This window comes from Podarcis pityusensis, assembly GCF_964106645.2.
Source record: "Podarcis pityusensis genome assembly, chromosome: 9".
Taxonomy (NCBI): Eukaryota; Metazoa; Chordata; class Lepidosauria; order Squamata; family Lacertidae; genus Podarcis; species Podarcis pityusensis.
Window position 1 is genome coordinate 49,157,798 of NC_138034.1, and position 21,458 is coordinate 49,179,255.

The 21,458-nt window shown below is 43.0% G+C and overlaps 1 protein-coding gene across 3 annotated transcripts in view; it reads left to right on the forward strand.

The window, feature by feature from the left end:
* PRDM5 (PR/SET domain 5) overlaps positions 1–21,458 on the forward strand; it is a 90,546-nt gene that overhangs the window by 27,140 nt on the left and 41,948 nt on the right. For 2 of the 3 annotated variants that reach the window (XM_081021957.1, XM_081021958.1), the window contains exons 8-10: positions 6,991–7,070; positions 12,163–12,247; positions 13,840–13,997. In XM_081021957.1, coding sequence (XP_080878083.1) covers positions 6,991–7,070; positions 12,163–12,247; positions 13,840–13,997 — 323 coding nt within the window. The remainder of the gene's footprint in view (positions 1–6,990; positions 7,071–12,162; positions 12,248–13,839; positions 13,998–21,458) is intronic. The other variant, XM_081021959.1, reaches the window with a different exon arrangement.

Genomic DNA, 21,458 nt, shown 5'->3' on the forward strand with positions numbered 1-21,458 from the left:
AGCCCTCTCGCCGATTCCCCCATCTGCCCCCCTTTATCCCTGGTGTTGCGCTGATTTGCTTCCCCATCTGCTGAGCTGCCTCTCTCCCTGCTGGGCCCTTCTCCAGCATCATTTGAGAGCCTTCCCTCCGCCTCCAGCTCCGATGTCAGTTCCCTGACATCCACCTCCCACCCAGGACCCCCTCCACACCCGGCCCAACCTGTTGACCCAACTTCGTCCCTTTCTTCGGCCGACAATGTGGGGAACCCCCGGAAGGAGCTGTCGCCATCCTCTGAGGATTCAAAACCCGCTTCCCACCCACTCTGATCCCTTCCTGCGGGGTGGGCCTCCCAGTCTGATTCTTCTTCCTCCGAAGCCTCTTCTCCCTCCCCTTCGGAGGCAGAAAAACCCACAAAATCCTCTTCATCGTCTGTGGTTCCAAATTGCTCCTCCCAGAATCTTGCTAGTGGTTTGGGTTTGTCCGGGAACAGGCGGTGGAATTCCTCCACCAGATACCCGTCATCAATTGCCTCCGCGGGAACCCACGTGTTTTCCGACCCGGGTTCTCCCTCCCAAGCCACCAAGTACTCCACCTGGCGTCCTCGCCACCTTGAATCAAGTATTTCCGTGGCCAAGTTGTGGTGCTCCCTCTCTTCTACCTGCAGGTGTGTGGTGACTTCTCCCTCTCGCCCCGGGAATCCCCGTCCTTCCCTGTACCGTGAGAGTAGGGACCTATGGAACACCGGGTGTATCTTCATGCTGTCAGGCAATTTGAGCTTGAATGCCACGGGGTTCACCCGCTGTGTTACCTCAAACGGTCCCAGCCGCCTGGGCTGCAACTTCTTGCACCCCCCCTTAAAAGGTAACCCTTGGGTTGACAACCACACCCGATCTCCCACCCGTATGGTCTCCCCTTCCCTACGGCGCTTGTCTGCCTGCCTCTTGTAAATTTCCTTGGCCCGCTCCAAGTTCATCTTAAGTTGCTGGTGCAGGGCTTCCATTTCTTCCACAAACTGCTCTGCCGCCGGTACGCTCCAACCTTCCTCCCCACTCCCCGGGAAGGCCCTGGGGTGACACCCATATTTGGCCATGAACGGGCTCATTCCCATGGACACATGTTCAGCGTTATTGTACGCAAATTCAGCCAGCGCTAGTTTCTCTACCCAATCGTTCTGCCTCTCGCTGACGTAGCAGCGTAGGTATTGCTGGAGTATACTGTTCGCTCTTTCTGCTTGCCCGTTGGTTTCTGGGTGTCTCGCCGTTGAGAAGCCCACTTCGACCTGCAGCAAGCTCATGAGCTTCCTCCAGAAACGGGAAGTAAATGGTTTCCCGCGGTCGGAGATAACCCTTGAAGGAGCCCCATGCAACCTGAAGATGTGATCTAGAAACAACCTGGCTGTTTCCTCTGCCGTGACCGCATGTGAGCAAGCTATAAAATGGCACATTTTTGTTAGTAGATCGACCACTACCATGACCGCTGTCTTCCCCTGGGACTTGGGCAAATCGGTCATAAAATCAATGGACACCACCTCCCAAGGTTTCCCAGGCGTGGGCAAGGGTTCCAGTAATCCTGCGGGGGCAGCCCGCTCCCCCTTTGCCCTTTGGCAGCGGTCGCACCCCCATACATATTCCCGTACATCCTCCCTCACCCTGGGCCACCAGAACTGCCTGGTGATGAGCATCATGGTTTTGTGCTGTCCAAAGTGCCCAGCTGTGGGGTTGTCGTGGAGTTGTTTGAGTACCTTCCCCCGTAGGGTCTCCCCCGGTACATACAGCGCCCCCTTATAGTACAGCACCCCTTCCTTCTCCTCAAACCCTCCTTGGGTTTCTCTTCCGTCTCGGAGTTCCCAGATTTTAGTTTGTGCGAACATGTCATTTCTAGTAAGTCCGGCCAGTTCTCGTTTCCCCACCAAGGTTCCCCCACACACCCATTGGTCCTCGGGGATCACGTGTCGTATCTCCGGCGGCCCCTCTCCTTCCATGTACTCCGGCTTCTGGGAGAGAGCATCTGCTCTCACGTTTTCCTCTCCTGGCACGTATCGGATTTCGAAGGAAAACTTGGAGAACTCCTGTGCCCATCGAATCTGTCTCTGGTTGAGCACTCGTGCGGTCCTCCAGTATTCCAAGTTCTTGTGATCTGTACAAACCTGGATCTTGTGCTGTGTCCCTATTAGTAGATGTCGCCATCAACGAAATGCCGCATAGATCGCAAGCAGTTCGCGGTCATACACAGTATAGTTTTGCTCTGACTTGTTCAGCTTCCTCGAGAAAAAGGCACACGGTTTCCATTCCTGCTTGCTCCTCCCTGGCTGCAAAAGAACCGCCCCAATGGCTTTGTCGGACGCGTCGGTCTCTAGCCTCATGGGTTTCTCCAGATCCACGTGCAGGAGCTGCTCTTCCGATGCGAACACCTTCTTCAGTTTTTCAAAGGATTGCTGGGCCTCCTCTGTCCAGACGAACTTCCTTTTGCTACTGAGACAATCTGTGATGGGTGCTGTCAAGTGGGCGAAGTTCTTGATGAACATCCTGTAGAAGTTGCTAAATCCTAGGAACCTCTGCACGTCCTTCCGGGTTTTGGGAGCCTTCCACTCCAGCACTGCCTGCACCTTGCTTGGGTCCATCGCTAAGCCTTTGTCTGACAACTTGTACCCCAGAAACTCGACTTCTCTGGCGTGAAACTGACATTTTTCCAGCTTGACCCACAACTGGTGCTTCTGCAGTCGTTTTAGCACTTCCCTGACGTCTCTGACATGTTGCTCCTCATTGTCCGAATAGATTAAGACGTCGTCCAAGAAGGCTACGCAGTTCTTGTACAGCAGGGACCCCAACACGTGGTGCATGAAAGCTTGAAAACAGGCGGAGCCCGACTGTAATCCAAAAGGCATAACTAGGTACTCAAAGGCCCCCAGGGGTGTGAACATTGTGGTCTTCCATTCGTCCCCCTCCCTCATCCTAATCAAGTTGTATGCTCCCCTGAGATCAAGCTTGGTAAAAATTTTCCCCTGCCTCACCCGTGTTAAAATGTCATCAATCCTGGGCATAGGGAAGGTCACTGGTTCCGATACCAAATTGACGGCCCTATAGTCCACAACGAGCCTGGGTTGATTAGTGTCCTTTTTGTCCACAAAGAACACCGGACTGCCCCCTACCGCTTTTGATTCTCTTATGAAGCCTCTTTTCAGGTTCTTGTCAATAAATTCCCGCAACTCCTTCATCTCCCTGTCCGACATGGCATACAGTTTACCCACCGGTAGCTGCGCCCCAGGGAGCAAGTTGATTTGGCAGTCAAAGGGCCTATGGGGGGGGGTTGTCTATCTGCCTCCTTCTCGCTGAAGACCTCCTGCAGGTCAGCATATTGTGGTGGCACCTCCCCTTTCGGCTCCACAGCTATCCCAGCCACCCTGGCCACGGTCATTCTTGGGGTTTCCCCCCTAGACAGTGTTCCAAGCAGTAAGCAGACCCAAAGGTGACCGTTCTCTGATGCCATGCCACCACTGGATCATGTTGTGCTAGCCAGCTCATCCCTAATATTATTGGGGGCCCTGCCAGTGAGGCTACGTGAAAGGCGATGGTCTCCGTGTGCCTGGAAACCCTCATTCTCATTGGTGGGGTCTGGTGCGTCACTTCCCCTCCCAGAAGCTCCCTGCCATCAATGGTGGTTACTTGGAAGGGGAAATCCAGGGGCAGCAGGTGGAGCTGGTGCTCTAGTGCAAAGTCCTTGCTGAAGAAATTGCAGGAACTGCCTGAATCCAACAGCCCTTTCACCTTGACTGGGTGCCCATTCGGGAGTTCTAGCACCACTTCTATGGCTATAGCCGCCCTGGGGGGGTCTGGTTGGGGCACTTCTATTGGTTGCTGGCCTGGCTGCTGTGCCCGCTGAGTGGCAGCCAAGCGTTGGCGTTTCCCTGCTCCTGCCCCTTTACCATCTCCTCCTCACCCCCTGCAGCTCCCACCATCCCTTGCCAGGCCTTTCTTTGCGGGCAGACCCCGGCAAAATGTCCTGGCCACTGGCAGAGAAAACACTTCTTGGTGGTTTTCCCATCCTTCCCCTCACTCTTGCGACCTTCACTGGCGTTTGAAACCTCCCGCGCGCGCGCCCCATCTATTTCCATTGGCTCCGCCGGCGGGGAAGGCTGCCTTGGTATTTCAGGAATGCGGTAGTCATGGTAACGTTGCTCTCTCCCTACCCGCTTCTCCTGGGCCCGCGCTTCCTGCCTTACACCAATCGCAAGCACAGCCTTGGTCAGCTGATCCATCGACTGCGGGCGGGGTGCGCAGGAAAGCTCGTCCTTCACCGTTGGGGACAACCCCTCCTCGAACAGCATTTGAATGGGTTCAGAGTCCAATTCCCACCCGAGCCGGTGGACTAACATGGCAAAGCGTGACCAGTAGTCTCTAACTGACTGGTTCCCCTGTTTGCAGCCCATCAGTTCCCGCCGAGTCACACTTTGCTGTACATCACTGGAATACATCGCATCCATCGCCTGGAAGAATTTCCTCAGGCGTTGCCATTAGGGGCCTGATCCATTCTCTGGCCCCATCCTGCAGATGTCCGACAATATAGGCAACCCTCTCCCCATCGTCTGCAAAATCATTCTGTTGCAGTTCCAACGCGTACTCTATTTCCGTTCAGAACGCACTGTAGTCCTGGGGTTTCCCTCCAAATTTGTGTACCAGTCCTGGTACCTTCCTTGCTACGGGGGTGGGTCTGACCTGAGCATCCTGAGCCCGCCTTTCGTCCAGCCGCGCCGTCAGAAGAGCCACATGCTGTTCCAAATCTCGGTTCCTCTCCACCAGATTTTGCACTCCAGCTGCTCCCTCCGTGGCGCCAGCTTCTCCAGTTTTGCTCATGATGCTGCCTGCCTGTCGCTGTGCACGAGTGACGTCAGGGACTGACGGATTGCTGTAATGAGTATGGGTTGCTCGTGCGTAAGTTGCCGCCTCTCCTGGCTATGTTGCCTTGTTAAACCTTTCTGTCTGGACAGCCCTTCAATTCGTGGCTGCCTCAGTCGCTAGCAGAATCCGTCAGTGGGCGTTTCTTAAACCTTTTCCAACATAAAAGTAGTTTGACGCCCAGTCTCCTCCTACTCTCCCTGCGCGGAAGTCTTCTGCGCAGGGAGGGCGTGGGTAGCGGAGGACCCGTGCTCTCCCCTCTGGTGTCCGGTGAAGAGTCCTGGAGCCCTCTCGCCGATTCCCCCATCTGCCCCCCTTTATCCCTGGTGTTGCGCTGATTTGCTTCCCCATCTGCTGAGCTGCCTCTCTCCCTGCTGGGCCCTTCTCCAGCATCATTTGAGAGCCTTCCCTCCGCCTCCAGCTCTGATGTCAGTTCCCTGACAGGTATCATACCACTTTAAACATTCATGGCTTCTCCCAAAGAATACTAAGAACAGCAGTTTGTCAAGGGTGCTGAGAGTTGTTAAGAGACACCTATCTCCCTGAGAGAGCTACAGGTCTCAGAGTGGCTTAATAGTTAGACCCTCATCCCAGGGTACTCTGGTAATTGCAGAGGGCCTTCTCGGTAGTGGCACCAGCCCTGTGGAATGCCCTCCCATAAGATGTCAAGGAAATAAACAACTATCTGACTTTTAGAAGACATCTGAAGGCAGCCCTGTTTAGGGAAGTTTTTAATGTTCGAAGTTTTATTCTGTTTTTAATGTTCTGTTGAAAGCCACCCAGAGTGGCTGGGGAAATCCAGCCAGACGGGCGGGGTAGAAATAATAAATTTATTATTATTATTATTATTATTATTATTATTATTATTATAGCTATCGGAAGGAAATAGGGGTCTCCTAACAACTCTCAGCATCCCTAACTAACTAACCATGACTATTTCAAGTGGTATGATTCTTATTTAAATGGTGTGAATGTGGCAAAAAATATATATATGATATGGCTGCCTACCATAAATGAAGTGGATAATCCAGAGTGTTGCTCCAGTGCTGGTCTGAAACTTGTTGAAGGCTGAAATACCTCTACAGGACACATCTGTTCCAGGGTGTAACTTTGATTAAAGAGGTCACCCTCTTTTTCTTGACTGAACTTAGGTCAAGCTGGTATGTTTTCTGCCACCTCTGGTGGCAAAGGTACGATGCCGAGAGCTGAGGGAGTTTCTGGGGAGAAGTTGGCAAGGAAATATTTTTCATTTCACTCTTAATTTGTATACCGCCTTTCCATATTACTATAAACAAGGCAGTTTGCAAGCTGAAGAAACAACGAAATAGACAGCAAAGATCACACACCTAATAACAATATGATCCAATACAAAAAGTCATAATAAAAACATAACTTTAAAATAAACATTATTGGGAGCAGGGGTAGAGAAAGCACAGTACATTTTTTTTCATCTTCTGTGGAGATGCCTGCAAGAACCACAGTACCACTGTCTGAAGTCTGAAACGATCTTCAGTTTATTGGCCCTCATCCAGTCTATTACTGACTCTGGACACTGTTTCAACTCTTCCACAGCATTGCCTGAATTCACTGAGACTCATTTAAGCCTATGGGACAAAATCATTCTAAACTATGGACTATGGCTGCCTTCACTAACTTGGTTCCCTTCAGATGTTTGGGAGTTGTAGTCTAAAACATTTGGAGAGCACAAGATTGGTGAAAGCTAAACTATGATTTATTCCTCATAATTGCTTATTGTAAACACAGCACTTTTAGAAAATAATCAGTAATTGATAACTAAACTCTTGTTGCATTCTGAACTGGAGGCTAATAAATGGATATGTTCTCATTGATTATATTAGGTGATATAATATAATTGGATATTTATTTATTTTTTAAGCAGCCAAAACTTTCTTGACGCTACATTCCACAGGCAAAAACTTCTGTAGGGCACCCACAGAGCTGTCCTGTAACATAATACATTTGAGGTGGGGTAAAAGTGTAAAATTCTTGTGTCCATCAAATGGCCTGTGAAAAATGGCACAGGCAGTGAAAACATTTGGCCTCTTCCTTTGTACTTCTTTATTAAAGCTGTTGGTGGTATTTTTGTTTCTGGCTTAGGAAACTCTAGGAAGAGGCTGATGTGCTCAGTGTGCAATAAGAGGTGTTCTTCAGCAACAAATCTTCAAGAGCATCGAAAGGTCAGTAAAATGAAGGCTGACCCCCAGCAGGTTGTGACTCTGCCGAGGTAGAAGGCCATAGAGTAGGGTCGCTAGAGAGCTGCTGAAATTCAGACTATCGTTTTTCTCATGTTCACAAAGACAGTAGTCTCCTTAGAGCCTGAGATTTTTATTTTCACAACCACACAGTAAATGAAAAGAAAATGATCTTTTGTTTCTCTTCTTTTCTTTCGTTTGCTGTGATCAGTACTTTATCTTTCTGTTACGTTTTCACTTTTCAGTCAAATTCCATGTAGAACACTGAATATATTCTGAATCCATTAAACCTAAAACACCCTAAAAGAATAATTGGATAACTGGCAAATCCACATAAGGAATTAATTTCTTTTAACAGAAGCCCACTGCATATTGTTTGTCCTGCTAAAGGCTATTAATGCTAAGAGTCAAAGCAGCAAGTAGCGTGCAACAAAAATAATCAGGATTTAAAAGAAAAGAAAAGCTTACTGCTCTAACCTTTACAAATTATGGAAACGAAGCAAACAGGTATCTTTGCTAATAGGTATCTGTTTACCTGGTATGCAAAATACACTTTGCTTCTGCTTGTGACAGATTGAGGGGACACAATAGCCCTGATCCTGCAAATCTTGTTCAAAATACCTCTGGCATTTTGAGATTTTTCTAGGTATCAGCCACACATTTGCAAGCTAATCAGGTACTCTTAATTGTTAGAAACAGATTTTTAAAATGAAAAGTGACTTTCCCAACTTTTCTGTCTAATACCAAATTCTGCGCTTATACTGTATAATTATTTTCTATTCGAAAAGTGCATCTAAACTATTTTCAGTTGACCTAAACTAAATCACATTTTGGGGGCATCCTTTTATGTGTAGAAGAACTTGCAGTTGTTGCAACTTCAGGACACTGAAGACACAAAGACATTTGCTGAAAATTCATAGGGCAATTTAATTGCATTAATAAGCACCCTTTAACTGCGTTAATAAACCTGCCTGAATTTCACTTCAGTTTGCTTGGGTTTTTGTCAGGTTTCTACTGCTGCCTGCCCTTATTCTTTGCCAGTGTTATTGATTGCCAGACTTTATATCTTGTTTTGCAGCAACACCAAGTCATAGGACCTATTATAAGAATCCCACCAGCAGCATAAATAACCAGTCTCTCTGCAACTCAGCAATGTTGCCTCCATGCTTACTCCAAGCCACTGTATGCTAGTACCATATAAAGGGTTTTTTGGGGGGCCAGGGGAGTTTTTGGGTATCTTTTATTTATGTAAAAATAGCTTTAGTGAGAGTTTTGAGGGTTTATGTGGCAAATAAGGCACAGCTGGTAAGACAGATTCTATTAATTAGGCTGCATTTATTACAGTACAATACTGGAAAGGGAGATGAAAATCTTCTGTAGATTTTCTTTTAAAAACTCTTAAAAAATATATTGTTTGCATTAATCTTCTTCTGACCTTTTAGCTGAAGACAGTCTTCAGAAAGGAATGTTTGAAGATTTTTTACTTTGTGTCTAGCTGAGTATCACATCGGGGGTAGGAGCTCATTGCTCGTAAAACCTGGTTTAAGATCTGGTCTTATAAGAAGAAAGGTAGTTGTGTTTCCCTCTTTATTTTACAAATATCCCAGAAAGCCATAAACTGGAAAATCATTCCTTTGAGCTGTACAATTAAGTTCTACTTAAAGCTATGGCATTGAGATTATGTGGTGAACCAGCTGCATTGATAGGGTTCCACCATTGTAGGCATTTGTTGCTGGGAGAATCATGCCAAATACAGACTGTATGTCTCAACAAGTTCACCTAAATGCCGGTCTGCATCAGCATACGGAAAGTCCACTTCATTTTGTGGCAGCTGCCTTTCACAACCAGCTTGTTCTTTGGTGGTATCCGTTACAGCTTAACCACATTTGGTTCATGCTAATTCAGATGTACCTGTGAAAGGTGTGGCAGTCTGGATAGGCCTTTAGGTCTGTTGTTCTGACTGGCTGAAGATCAACTACAGCATAGTGGCAAATAAGGGTCAATACTCCACTAAGTTATTATAAAATTTAGTGATCTTAGGCATATGAAACAAGGACCGGCCTTATCATTGGACCATCTAGCCCAGCCTTTTTCAACCTTGGATCCCTGATGTTAGATTACAACTCACATCATGCCTAACCATTGGCAAAACTGGCTGGAGATGATGGGAGTTGCAGTCTGATCTAGCCAATGCTACAGTCTTGGGTAACCTTTGACCCTCCAAATGTTTTTGGACTACAATGCACATTATCGCTGGTATTGGCTGGGACTGATGGGAATTGAGAGTCCAACAATATCTGAAGCTCCAAAGGTTCCCCAGCCCTGCAATATGATCTACTTAGACTAGCAACAGAAGTTTTCAAGGTCTCAGGCACAGTTGTGCCAGCCCTGCTGACCAGGATCCTTTTAATTGGTTTAGGACTTCGGTTATACCAAGCATGTGCCCTACAGTGGTACCTCGGGTTAAGTACTTAATTCGTTCTGGAGGTCCGTTCTTAACCTGGAACTGTTCTTAACCTGAAGCACCACTTTAGCTAATGCTGCCGCCGCACCGCCGGAGCACAATTCTTATCCTGAAGCAAAGTTCTTAACCTGAAGCACTATTTCTGGGTTAGCAGAGTGTGTAGCCTGAAACGTATGTAACCTGAAGTGTATGTAACCCGAGGTATCACTGTATTAATAGGTTCCTGTGACTTGAAAACAAAATGCCAACTGAAAACATCCCTTAAAATTCAGACCTATAAGGATTCTTTTGTTTCCAGTGCAGACTCTAGGTTACCTGTATACTAATTTACCTGTCCTTCACATTTTTAATATTATTTCTAAGCAGTTTGTTTAATAGCTACCTTCAAAGGCAAAAAACTGATGCAAATCCAGGAACAGTTTTTGGAGGGTAGTGATACAGAATGAGAAATCTCTTTCACAGACATATAGTTGTGAAGTTAATTCCTGCATAAAGCCTAGAACTAGCCAGCTATTTCGAATTGTCTTAAAAGTTTGAAAGGTCAGATCACATTGCTTGGATTAGTGAATCTCTTTAGGGGCTTATAGTATTAGTTGAGTTCTAAGGAAAAACAATCAGGCAGATTTATGGACTGTAAGTCAAAGTCTGTCAGGAATTACCCAATCTGAGGGGTATCCCTAAACATTGCTATGCAAGTATTTCAGAGAGTGTTACTTGTTCTGTAATTATTCTTTCCTCTTGATTTTCTTCCAACTGTTTTTTGGTTGATTTTCATGTTGCTGCTGCACACATAGGGCTTTTTTGGTTTGGGGTTTTTTGAAGGGCAAAGGACACCTTTCTACTCACCAAACCAGTAGATTAAAGGACAAACTAGGTGTGATGGCAGCAGCTTTTAATGTGTCTGCCTCCTTTGCCTAAAGAGCAAGGGGGAATCTTACCTCAACAATAAAAATGCACATAGGAAAGAGGTCCTGAACCCTGATGCTCTGGGGACCTTTTGCAGTTCCTGGTTAAATTTGTACCCCATTATTCCTCCCAACAGAGCCCAGGTCAGCAAACAGCAAAATATTTAAACATAATTAATGTTTTGTATTCTGTTTTACTCTTTGAGGAGATTAGAAATTTCCACATCCACTTTAGATAACCCTCAGTTTCCTATTATGTCCAGATCCTAACTCTGGCTAACATAGTTAAGATTAACCACAGTTTGGGTTTGGATATTACAACAAGTAGTGGTTAATCTAAAATGGAAGCAAAAATATCTGAATTTATCACTGTAGCTGCACCCAGAGGAGGAGGGGGACAATACACATCTGGATTTTGCTGTAGCTCATTCTCATAATGTACAGGCCTACATTTTTGAGAAATTAAAGAGAATCCTCTATCTAGGCATGATGCTGTACCCAGATTATGACACGATGCAAAATTTATGGTGCTATAACTTTCCTTCTGACCCCAAGCCTAACACAGAGGTGGGAATTTGGAGCAGACTCTTGATTATATTAAACATTGGGCATTTGATGGTGTTGCAAGTTCCACAAAGGTCTATCTGGAACAAATAATTAAATGGAAAAAGGCTTTTCATAGAAATATCAAAACCACATAAAAATTATGTTTGCAGCAACATTTGGAATTACAGGTTTCTTGGAAAGCAGAGAAGAGAAGCAAATGTAGAGAAAGAGGTCAAATATATCATCTAGTTTTTAATTTAGTCATACTCATAGTACCCCCATTGAAATTATTGGATCTAAGGTGCTAAATCCATACTGTGGTTATCGCCTAGTTGGTTCTCATGCAAAGTTAATCTATGTCAAGTTCACCTTTGGAAAGTTTGGCAAATTATTTTTTGTCCTTTTTAATAAGACAAATGAAGATTTCTGAAACTGTCACTTTTAAAAAATGAAGAAATATGTTCATTTCAGGCTACACAGACCTTGGTTAGGCTCAAGCAATTCGGACAATTAGTGTTTTTTGTCTCCAGACATCTTTGTCCAGAAGCTTGGTACTCAAAGAACGGTAATATAGAGTTATATTTACATTTTTAAAATCATTGCTACTTTGGAAAATATGATAGTAGCCAAGAGAATGATTTCCAGTGCAATTCTTATACAAGTTTACTAAGAAATGACTGCCACTGTATTCAATAGGGCTTACTCTCTGGTAAGTATGACTAGTGTTTATGAGTACATTAGACTATAATTATATTCTTCTTAGAAGTCAGTGCACATTATTGAAATGTTCTCTGTATTTTCAGGCTCTATGCTAGAAGAAAAAGGTTATGTATAAAAATTGCCTATTCTGAGAAAATTATTTTTTTTGGGGGGTGAACACATATTCTACAGTAGTTCTAGAAATGTTGATTTTTAATTTTTTAAAGAGTGGGTTATGGATTGTGGACTGTGAGGTAATTTTTGTTCACTGGAATGAACTTTTTAATTTTGGAAATGTGGTTGTTAAGCAAAGGAGTTAAGGAAGGAAGTACATCCATGAGAATTAGCATAGCTCCGAGCTAAGGAATAATTACAGTCTATTTGAGATGTTCTTTTATTAGCTTAAGATGTGTGATCTTGTGTAAGACACATACTTAATTATCATTAAATACTCATATTGCAGGTTCATGAGATCTTTGAGTGTCAGGAATGTGACAAGAAATTTATTTCAGCTAACCAGCTAAAACGCCATATGATTACTCACTCAGGTAAAAACCTTTTTCTTTCTTTATTAAATCAAGCTTCACATAATACATTGAATTGCTATTGTATATATTTTTGTTGTTGTATTGGGCTTTGCATTAACAAACAGGTAAGACCTAATAATGAGGCTCTTTGGTAGTTGGTTCCATAACCTAGTTTTGTCAATTTAAGTGGAGGGAAGTCTGTGGCCCTCCAGATGTTGTTGGATTCCACTGCCCTTCAGGTCAGGAATAATGGGATTTGTGGCCCCAACATCTGGAGAGGTTCAGTTTATTCATCCCTGATTTAAGATGGCTGTTCACATGAATAAGGCATATACCGCAGCTCTGAACACTTGCTTGTTACACTTGCTTCCATTGTAAGTGTGTTTGGAGTTTTGGCAGCCTAAAAATGATTTAGCTAAAAGGACTGATTTAATTGGTTTGAGAGTTTCAGCCAACGCATATAATCCTAATACTTTACAATTAATAGGTTGAGCGTTTCCTTTTAGAAAACCCCAAGTTTCTTATATAGGCTCCTGCTTCCACATATCTTTTTTCTTCTTGGACACACTTGCATCATAATATTTGCCTTGAAACTTGATTGAATAGTTATTTTTTAAAAAAGTTAGTAGGCTCATTGTATGGTAGAAATAATGTAAGCGATGCGGAGATGGCTTGAGGAAATGGCTTTTTTCCAGGACGTTTCCTTGGGCTGAAATAAATGGGAAGGTATTTAAATTATCTATTGGTCTCTAGGTATCAACAAGATGCTTCCATTGTTTCTAAAGCAGACCATATACACCTTTAGGCAATAGCCTGAGCAGGCACCTTATCTATGATGGAACTGGCAGAGGAGAAGCCATGTAGAATTTGCAAGAAACACTGTTTTGTCTGATTGGACTCTGCCACTTATTTCTGTTCATTAAGCTCTGGCATTTCCACATCTTTCATTCAATAATTGGAAAAAGGTGCAATCAAAACCTGAATTTTTGTTCCCTTCCTAAATGCTTTAAAACAGGGTTTCAACATTGCTAAAACGGTTGATGTTTAGCTGCTATCTCCATTTCATTGCATGCTTGAAGTGCATTTGTTTAAACAAGCAAACAAAAAGGACTGTATCTCAGGGGCATTTAGCTGAGTTTTGAGATTCTGGATTAGAATATTCTACATTGTAGTGCTAGGCTTCATATAGCAACTGAAACACAAAAGCATATACACACCAACTCTGGTTGTTTTAAAAACGAATCTGCTATGTATATTGTTAATTAAGTTTTAAAACATTTAAACTGTCATGCCCTCGTTCACATTTGTAGTCTGGCAAGGCTTTGCCTCTTTGAAGTCATTCTCTTTTGATTTAAGCTAATTAATCAGAGTTTAGTTTTAGCCATGATTGTTGCAAAGAACGTGCCAATTTCTCGAGATGCGCCATGGCTCATCTTTTACGAAGCGACTTAACTGTGTAACATAAAGGGCATTAGATGTCTTTCTAATTGGTTTAATCTTAATTGGGTTGACTTCATTGCAGAAATCTCTCCAACGAGATGGCTGTCTCTGCCTTTCATCTTCTACCCCTATATAAACAGGAGATTAAATGTCCCCCCACTCATTTTCTGCAGAAAAACGCCCCTACACCTGCGAGGTTTGCAATAAGTCCTTCAAACGACTTGATCAAGTGACTGCACACAAAATAATACACAGTGAAGATAAACCCTATAAATGCAAGCTTTGTGGAAAGGGATTTGCCCACAGAAATGTTTACAAGAATCACAAGAAGGTAAAAACAAAAACAAAAACAAAAAACCACTCCGCTGTTGTTGTTTACAGCTCTGCCAGGCTTAGATTTGCAGCTGTTGCTCATTTTAGTGATGGATCAGTGCGCTTTGGCATGCTTAGAAACATGAGCTTCAAATCTTGCAAAATATATTAGCTAGCGTTCCTTTGCGATAGCCTAGATATCTAGATCATAAACGGGTCCTTTGTGATTGTTTCTTTCTTTCTAATCAGTCCAGACTAGTTCAACTGATTGCATACTTGTTTTGATTTTGTTCCTTTAGGAATTTTTTTTTTAAAAAATAGTAACTTCTTAACTATATCTATCTATTGTGATGTTGCAGTCATTTTTTCTCTTTGTGGCAGACATTATCAGGAGAGCCGTTAAAGTTTGCACTGACGACATTTCAGTTAGACATGATTTCAGCAACAGAAGAAAACTCTGCCCCAAAGTACAGAGGGACCTCACATTCAGGCTCCACTAAACGACTCCTGGCTGTGTGATTTAAGCTCCAATCTGCCTGCCCTAATTTTGATAATGCCTGTCATTACTTTTGACCCTGGGTTACGTTTTCAATGGCACGGCTGCACCCTTGACTGCTGCCGCTGCTTCAGAATTGCAAGACTGTAAAAAATTATCTGGCTGGTTTCCTGCTTAGTCTTTGAAACCCTATTGCTCCTTCCCTCCACCCGCCCCTTGCGCCAACACTTTGATGAAATAGATATACCAATACTTACACATTTTTCACAGTTTGGCTCATGTTATATGCCATCTGGGAATCTGGCACCGGATCTTTGCACCATCTTTTGTGTTTTCAGCCATAAATCATATGAAAGTAATAATAATAACCAGAATGCTTCTAACAGGGTGAAACAATGATGACTGTTCTTTCTAAGGCAGACAGGATGCATGAGCCCGTTGAAAGACACAAGAGCTTGCATATCAGGACCATAGCTTACATATGTAATGACCTTTTAAAAATACAACTTACAAACTGGCTACATTGAGAGCAAAGTGACTGAAAGCTATTCTGAGTAGTCAACTTTAAATTAAAAAGAGAGGGAGAGGGAAAGGAGGGGGGAAACATGTCCCGTCCCCCCAGTAATCTCTGTGTCCTGAAGCATTATTCATTCAATAAATATTGAAAACCTAGTGTGGACCTTGCCCCTGAAATTGCTTTGAGAGTCATGGAAATATGTCCACATTGGTGTATTTTTATGTAGGATGGGTTTAGATTGAATTAGGGCATTTCCATTTTGGAAAGCTCAAGCAGCAGAGCTGGGATGGGCCCCAGCCCCAGCCTCAGTCTCTGAACCCCTGGATTTGAAGCTCATTAACAATATTGGACCTAGTAGATCAGGGATGGACTTGCTTCAGTTTGCATGGTATGCTTTTCTTTCTATCTTGCTTGAATACTCCTGGCCCAACAGTGTGCTTTTACAAAGCTGGGTATCACTGATCTTCGTTGAGGGATCAAGAATATGCATGTTTGCTTAAGAAGTGCCTAGCTTGATTCAAAGCAAGATAAATCAGGTCCTACATTCGCAAGCAGGGGTGTCAATGTGAATAAGATATTGAGTTGGCCAAGGTAAGCCCCACCTTGCATAATCGATCACATGATGTGGTACATTCACACCACCCCTCAGACATTTTACTGGGGGGCAAAAGCCCCCTCATCTCCTAGGAGCTGGCTTCTATGTTTGCAAGTACTGCTGCAAACAGCAGACACAAGATGGCCCCCGGCACATTGGCTTGTGGTTCACCAAGGGATTGGGACCCCCTTCCTGCCCATTCCTATGGCAGACATCGGTCTGAATGAACAAGTCTGAGACTATTCAGTGCTAAAAAAGATAAAGACCTGAATCATGGTTACCAATAAGAATAGTTGACTCAATTTGCATGAATTATACAGATTAAGCAAATGCGTATATTCTGCATAGTTAATTCTGCACCTGTAGGTTAGGGTAGAAGGTGAAAAGCTAAGTTGCTTCCAACAACTGGAAAGTGTGCCTCTGAGCTATAGACAGGCTCAGAGAATTTTCAGCCCTATTTGTACAGCTTTAAGGGGTGAAGCTTGAAAAGAGCAAGCAGTGCTCCCTCAAAACCCTTCAATTGTTCCACGTCATTAAAACAGCAAGTAAAAATTGGCATAAACTACACTAAATGAGCTACAGTGGCTGTTACAGAAGCTTGTGAATCTCAGCTTTCTTTTTTCTCTTTTAAACCCTTATGGTTTCAAAGATAAGACCGGGAAACATGATAGCAATTTGGGCTGGAAACTCAGAAACCAGATGGCAAGTGAAAAGGAACTGTAATTCATTCATTTTCTCTTAAGTTTACTAAAGTTCTTAGTTTTAAGCTCAGAACTGAAAGATTACAAGTCTTCAAATTTTTAGCATTTGGCGATAATAATTCTGTAGTAAGAAGCTATCTACGCTAGTGCCTGAGACACAGCAACTGATATGAAAATACCTGCTAATTATATTGGCTATGGCTATGTACAATTGAATATACTAGTGAGCTGTAGCAGATAGGGTTCATGCGGTTCATGAGCTGTTTGTGACTGTGGTCCAAAACAGACTGACTTCATACACTTTTCTCGCAGTCTGGCTCCACCACCAAAAGTGAGCTGAGTTCTGGAGAAAAGTTTCTGAAGCAACATATTGCAACTAGGTCAGCTGGGAAGCAGACAAGTTTATCTCATCTCACCTATGTACAACTTTTGTTGCAAAAAGCAGACCCCACCCCTCCCTTTAAAGATGAATGAAGTATTAACCTATGTCTCTCTGTGTGGTTAAAGGAATATGAATGGACGCCAGTACTGTAATTCTATTTTTGCCCTCAAGTCTACTTCACAAAGTGTAGTAAACCGGTCCCTGGGCTGTTGTATTTCAGTCTATATGTGGAGGCTCCCATGTTTGAACCTTCCTTCATAACAATAACAAATCACTAAGTATAGAGAAATAGCATTTCAAGGGCTGGGCAACAATACTCCTCCCCCCCCCCCATGTCTAGCTTTCTCTAGCTTTCCCTATGCAGGTTTTGTTTGGGGGGGGTTATGGAAGAGCATTCTGTCATGTGAACCCCCACCTGCCATTTGAAATTGTACTGTCTAGGTGAAGGGTTGACACTACCTCAGGGAAATCTACATCTGAGGTACCCACTTGTAATCTCTTTTTGTATGCATTTTGTGCTACTCTGAGTAGTGCTTCATTTGTAAAATATCAGGGGCTGGTTCTGAGTCATATAAACAAGTTTATCTGGAAATCTTCTCTTTAATCTATGGGTTTAACTGGAGTAATTGTGCACATTTGTTTTATTTATCTGATTTAGGAAATGAATGCACTACTGACCATTTTTAGCAAAATCTCTATAGAGTGGCTTACAAGGTGTCATAAAATGTTACAAAACAGAAATGGGAATACAGTAAAGACATTATAAAAATCTGTTGAACCTCTTCAAACATATGCTGCTTGTTCCTGTGCTTCTCCCAGAAAACAGGTTATATTATAGCAGCCTTCTCCAACCTTTAGATGTTTTAGACCACTTCTCCCAATAGTCAGGGATGATGGGGACTGCAGTCCTTTCACATTTGGAGGGCACCTGCTTTGGGGGGATAAATGGGAGGGAAATGCAGGAAGCAAAAGTGTAGTTTAGTGGCCAACATGTTTTGGACCTTGTTAGTGAGTTCTACAAATAAAAATATTTGTATAGTTAACAGAACTGTGCATTAGAGATAAGACCTAGTCTAATGAAGCTCTGTTTCTGTGTGGTTTTAAGAAGGGAAAAGCCATAGCTTAGTGATAGAGCATACACAGCTCAGGTTAGCTGAATTGGGAAAGAGCTCCTTTGGTGACTTTGGAGAAGCAGTGCCATTCAGAATATGCAGAATACTGGGCTAGATGAACCATATCAAAGGCCTGCTTAGTAGCAGACATCTCCTGATCCGCAAGCCTGATTTGATCCAGTAGTTACCAAAAATTCCAAAACACATCTAACAAATCATATCAAAGCACCAACTTTGGTGCTTTATTATTCGTCTGCAACAGGCATGGCTTGGTCAGAAGAGCAAAATCCAACTCCTATAACAAAAAACATGTTTTTCAAATTTGATACCGTCAAATATAAATCCATGATAATCTTGTGGTCTTTGCACTGAATTGGTATTAGAAACATTTCTCTTAAGAATATTTAATGAAAAACAGGACATGGGGATTGTGCCCTCTGGGAGGGTTTTATTATATGCTTTGGGCAGAGGTTGCCTTGACGCCTATGGATAATTTTTTTATGGATACATAATCTGGTGGTGTGCTGGAGCATCAGAACAAACTTGGCTGACTCGAAGTGTGTGTTTGACTATTTTCCAAGTTTACCCAGTGCTGTAACTGATGTGGTTTAACATAGTCTTTTCACAACAAGGAGTTGATTTCATTTTGAGGTGGCCCAGTTATCCATGTGTAGCATATAAAACACTTGCACTGCAATGGTTCTTATCACCTCAGATTATAAAATGGCTAACAATAGCACCTTGGTTGTACACACTTTCATTATTTCACTTTGTATAGTGCAGGGCTTGTCTACAATGAAGTTTACTGTGTGTCTGCAGCTGTTAACATTCCTATTTAATTTGCACAATCTACATGACATTACCTTCCAACAATACCAACCCTGATGCTCTCCCCTTGTAAATGTGGGTTTAGCCATACAGGGATAATCTAATGAACTGGGGGAAATTTGCCCTCAAACCGCTTCACTCGGGGTCACAGACTATGTGTTGCAGTTCTTTCGGAGAGGTGAATCACCACTTTCTGCTCTTCCCCTTTGCATGACCACTACTTCCCTCGTGCTTTCATTTCCTTTTATGTACATTCTTGTAGCTATTTCTGGCACGCTCCTGAACGAAGTGTAGCCTTGAGACATTTCTTAATTTTGCTCCTTCAGATTTGCACAAAACCAGAAAATTACACAAACCAGTCACATTAAAAATGGTTTCCCGAACATTTATATTTGGCTGACTATGGGCTTTTGTTTACATCCTGGACTCAGGGCTCATCCAAATCCTGGGTAAGTCCCATAAAAGGAGGATTCTGGGGCATGACTTACCCCACTCCAAACTTAGTTTAGCTGAGTCATGTGACCGATTAACCCAATAGAATTTACTTGAGCAGAAGGGTTGGTGTAAGTCAAGGGTGGTGTAAGCTGACACAGCTGGCAGTAGCCCCACTCCTGAACCAAGTTTGGAAAAAAATTGCCCTGGCTTCCTATCATTTGGATTGCTTTATAAGTGACTAGGTCAGCCACACTCTCTCAGCCTAATCCTACCCCACAGGGTTTTTGCGACAATAACAGGCAGGGAGACATGTGTGTTACACTGATTTGTGGTGTAGGATAACAAGCTAGTTTTGTACAATAAATGTTTCCAGCTCTGCTTTCCTGATCCATTGCCCCACCACCCTGGCAGATGCCTTTTATGTTTAACTAGTAACTGTGGAGACATTAGCAGACCCTGAGTAAAGGGGGCATGGGGATGCAAGGCAGAGAGGAAAGCACAGTGTCCCTACAGATTTGCCATAAAAAGAAGTGCTTTATTGAACGCTCCACATGCATAAGACAGAGTGTCTAATAAAAACATATGCATTCTTGGCAACTCCTCCCAATCAAAACAACTTAAAAACCCTGCTACATGCAGAGAGGTCAGTTATCTGAGACACCCCTAATGAGACTGGGTGCCTTTACCTGATGCGGGAGAAGAGAATCTCTTTAAGAAACTGGATCTAAAGCCTACCTGTATATACCTTTAAAGGTTTTCTCATATATCAGGCCATGGCTTCACATTACAGATAGGCTTTAAAAGATGTTTGAAATCTTCACAATGGTTTCATGGATCATGTTTCCTCACAATATAACATGCTACTCATTTGTAATATTTGGGTAGTGGAAGAAGAGGAGGAGGACCATGTGTGTGCTTGGGCATCATAAATTCTTTTTATTTCTTTGAGAGCTGCTTTATATCACTATGCATGTTGAATTGGTTTAGTATAGAATATGACTAGAATACTTCAGGATAGTTTGCATATTTGATTCCCTAAGAGTTGTGGAAGCGTGGTTGGGCTGTATAAGAGACCTCTGATGATTTCCCATCCTCTGATATGGCATCTTCACTCTGGGCAAAAAGAGCTAGAAAGAGGTCATAGTCTGGAGATCTCCTCTTGATCTGCCCAAGAGCTGACAGGGTCAATATTGTCATTAACAGCAATCAAGAAGGAGGTACATTTGCATTTGTAATACTGGGTGCATTTTTTTTACATCCCTTGTTATTGCATATTTATAATATTGAAAGTAATTGAAAAGGAGCAAAAATAGAATAGAAATTACATGAAGCTGATAAAATCTGAAAGAAAATAAACACTGCTTAAAAATGTAAATTAATAAAACCATTTCCTACTAAATGAATTGCTGTACTGAGCCTCTAATTCTATTGATGTTCCAAACTCTCCATAGCTTCCAAAAGAGTGACCAAATGTATGCAGTTCAACCATCTTTACATTTATTACTTTGCACTCTGTCTACTGGTCTACTCTACTATGAGGAACTGTTCGGTCTTCCAGAGTTGTAGAACAAGCTGCTTCACTTATAACCTAGAAAATATGTGTCTTCAAACAGCAGTCAATCAGCACTGCAAATGGCTTTGGAAATTCTACATGATTTCACTCATGTGGGCTTGTGTTAGGAAGAGAAATTAGTCAAAACTCTTGATAAATATAGGTCCTTCAAATGTGAGCACAGTCAACAAAGTTCTGCATGTAGTTAACTGAGAGCCAATTGAAACATTATAGCTCCCATGTGAAGGCTGATTAAAAAGTGTTTATCCTCATGCTTTGTATGCTAGGCATAACATTTAAAAGCCTCTTACACTATGTTTTGGCTCAAATTTGTACAAGGGGCAGCAATTGCTTGGGATGTGCATTGCTGCTACTGGTGTGAAAACACTGCACATTTTGGTAAATGGAATGACAAGCTTTTAAATGCTACTCACAATGCTTTTGGGAGTCTGTAACATTTAAAATTGGCCTGATAATTCTTGTAAGGGAGTGACAGTGGTTTTGGTATTCAGGATAGTGGTTTAGAAAAGCCGATAAAGGGCTGTTAAGTGGCAAAGCAAGAGAAACTCTGCAGCTCTTCTGAATGAAACTTAAGGGCTTGTTTACATGATCTAGGAATAGGGTGACCAGATGCCAATTAAGACAAGATTCCTGCACCTTTTAACAGTGGCATAGGGGAGGGAATTTCAGCAGGCTAGAGTGCAAACTACACATGCTGAAATTCATTTTTCTAAAGGTGTAGTCCTGTCTTCTTTTGCATCTGGATACCATATAAGGAAAGCAGAGTTGATACAGCTGAATTAACCATTCTTCATGCAGGAAATAAATCCCAGAGTGAGATAGTCATACTTTCAGGTTCAAG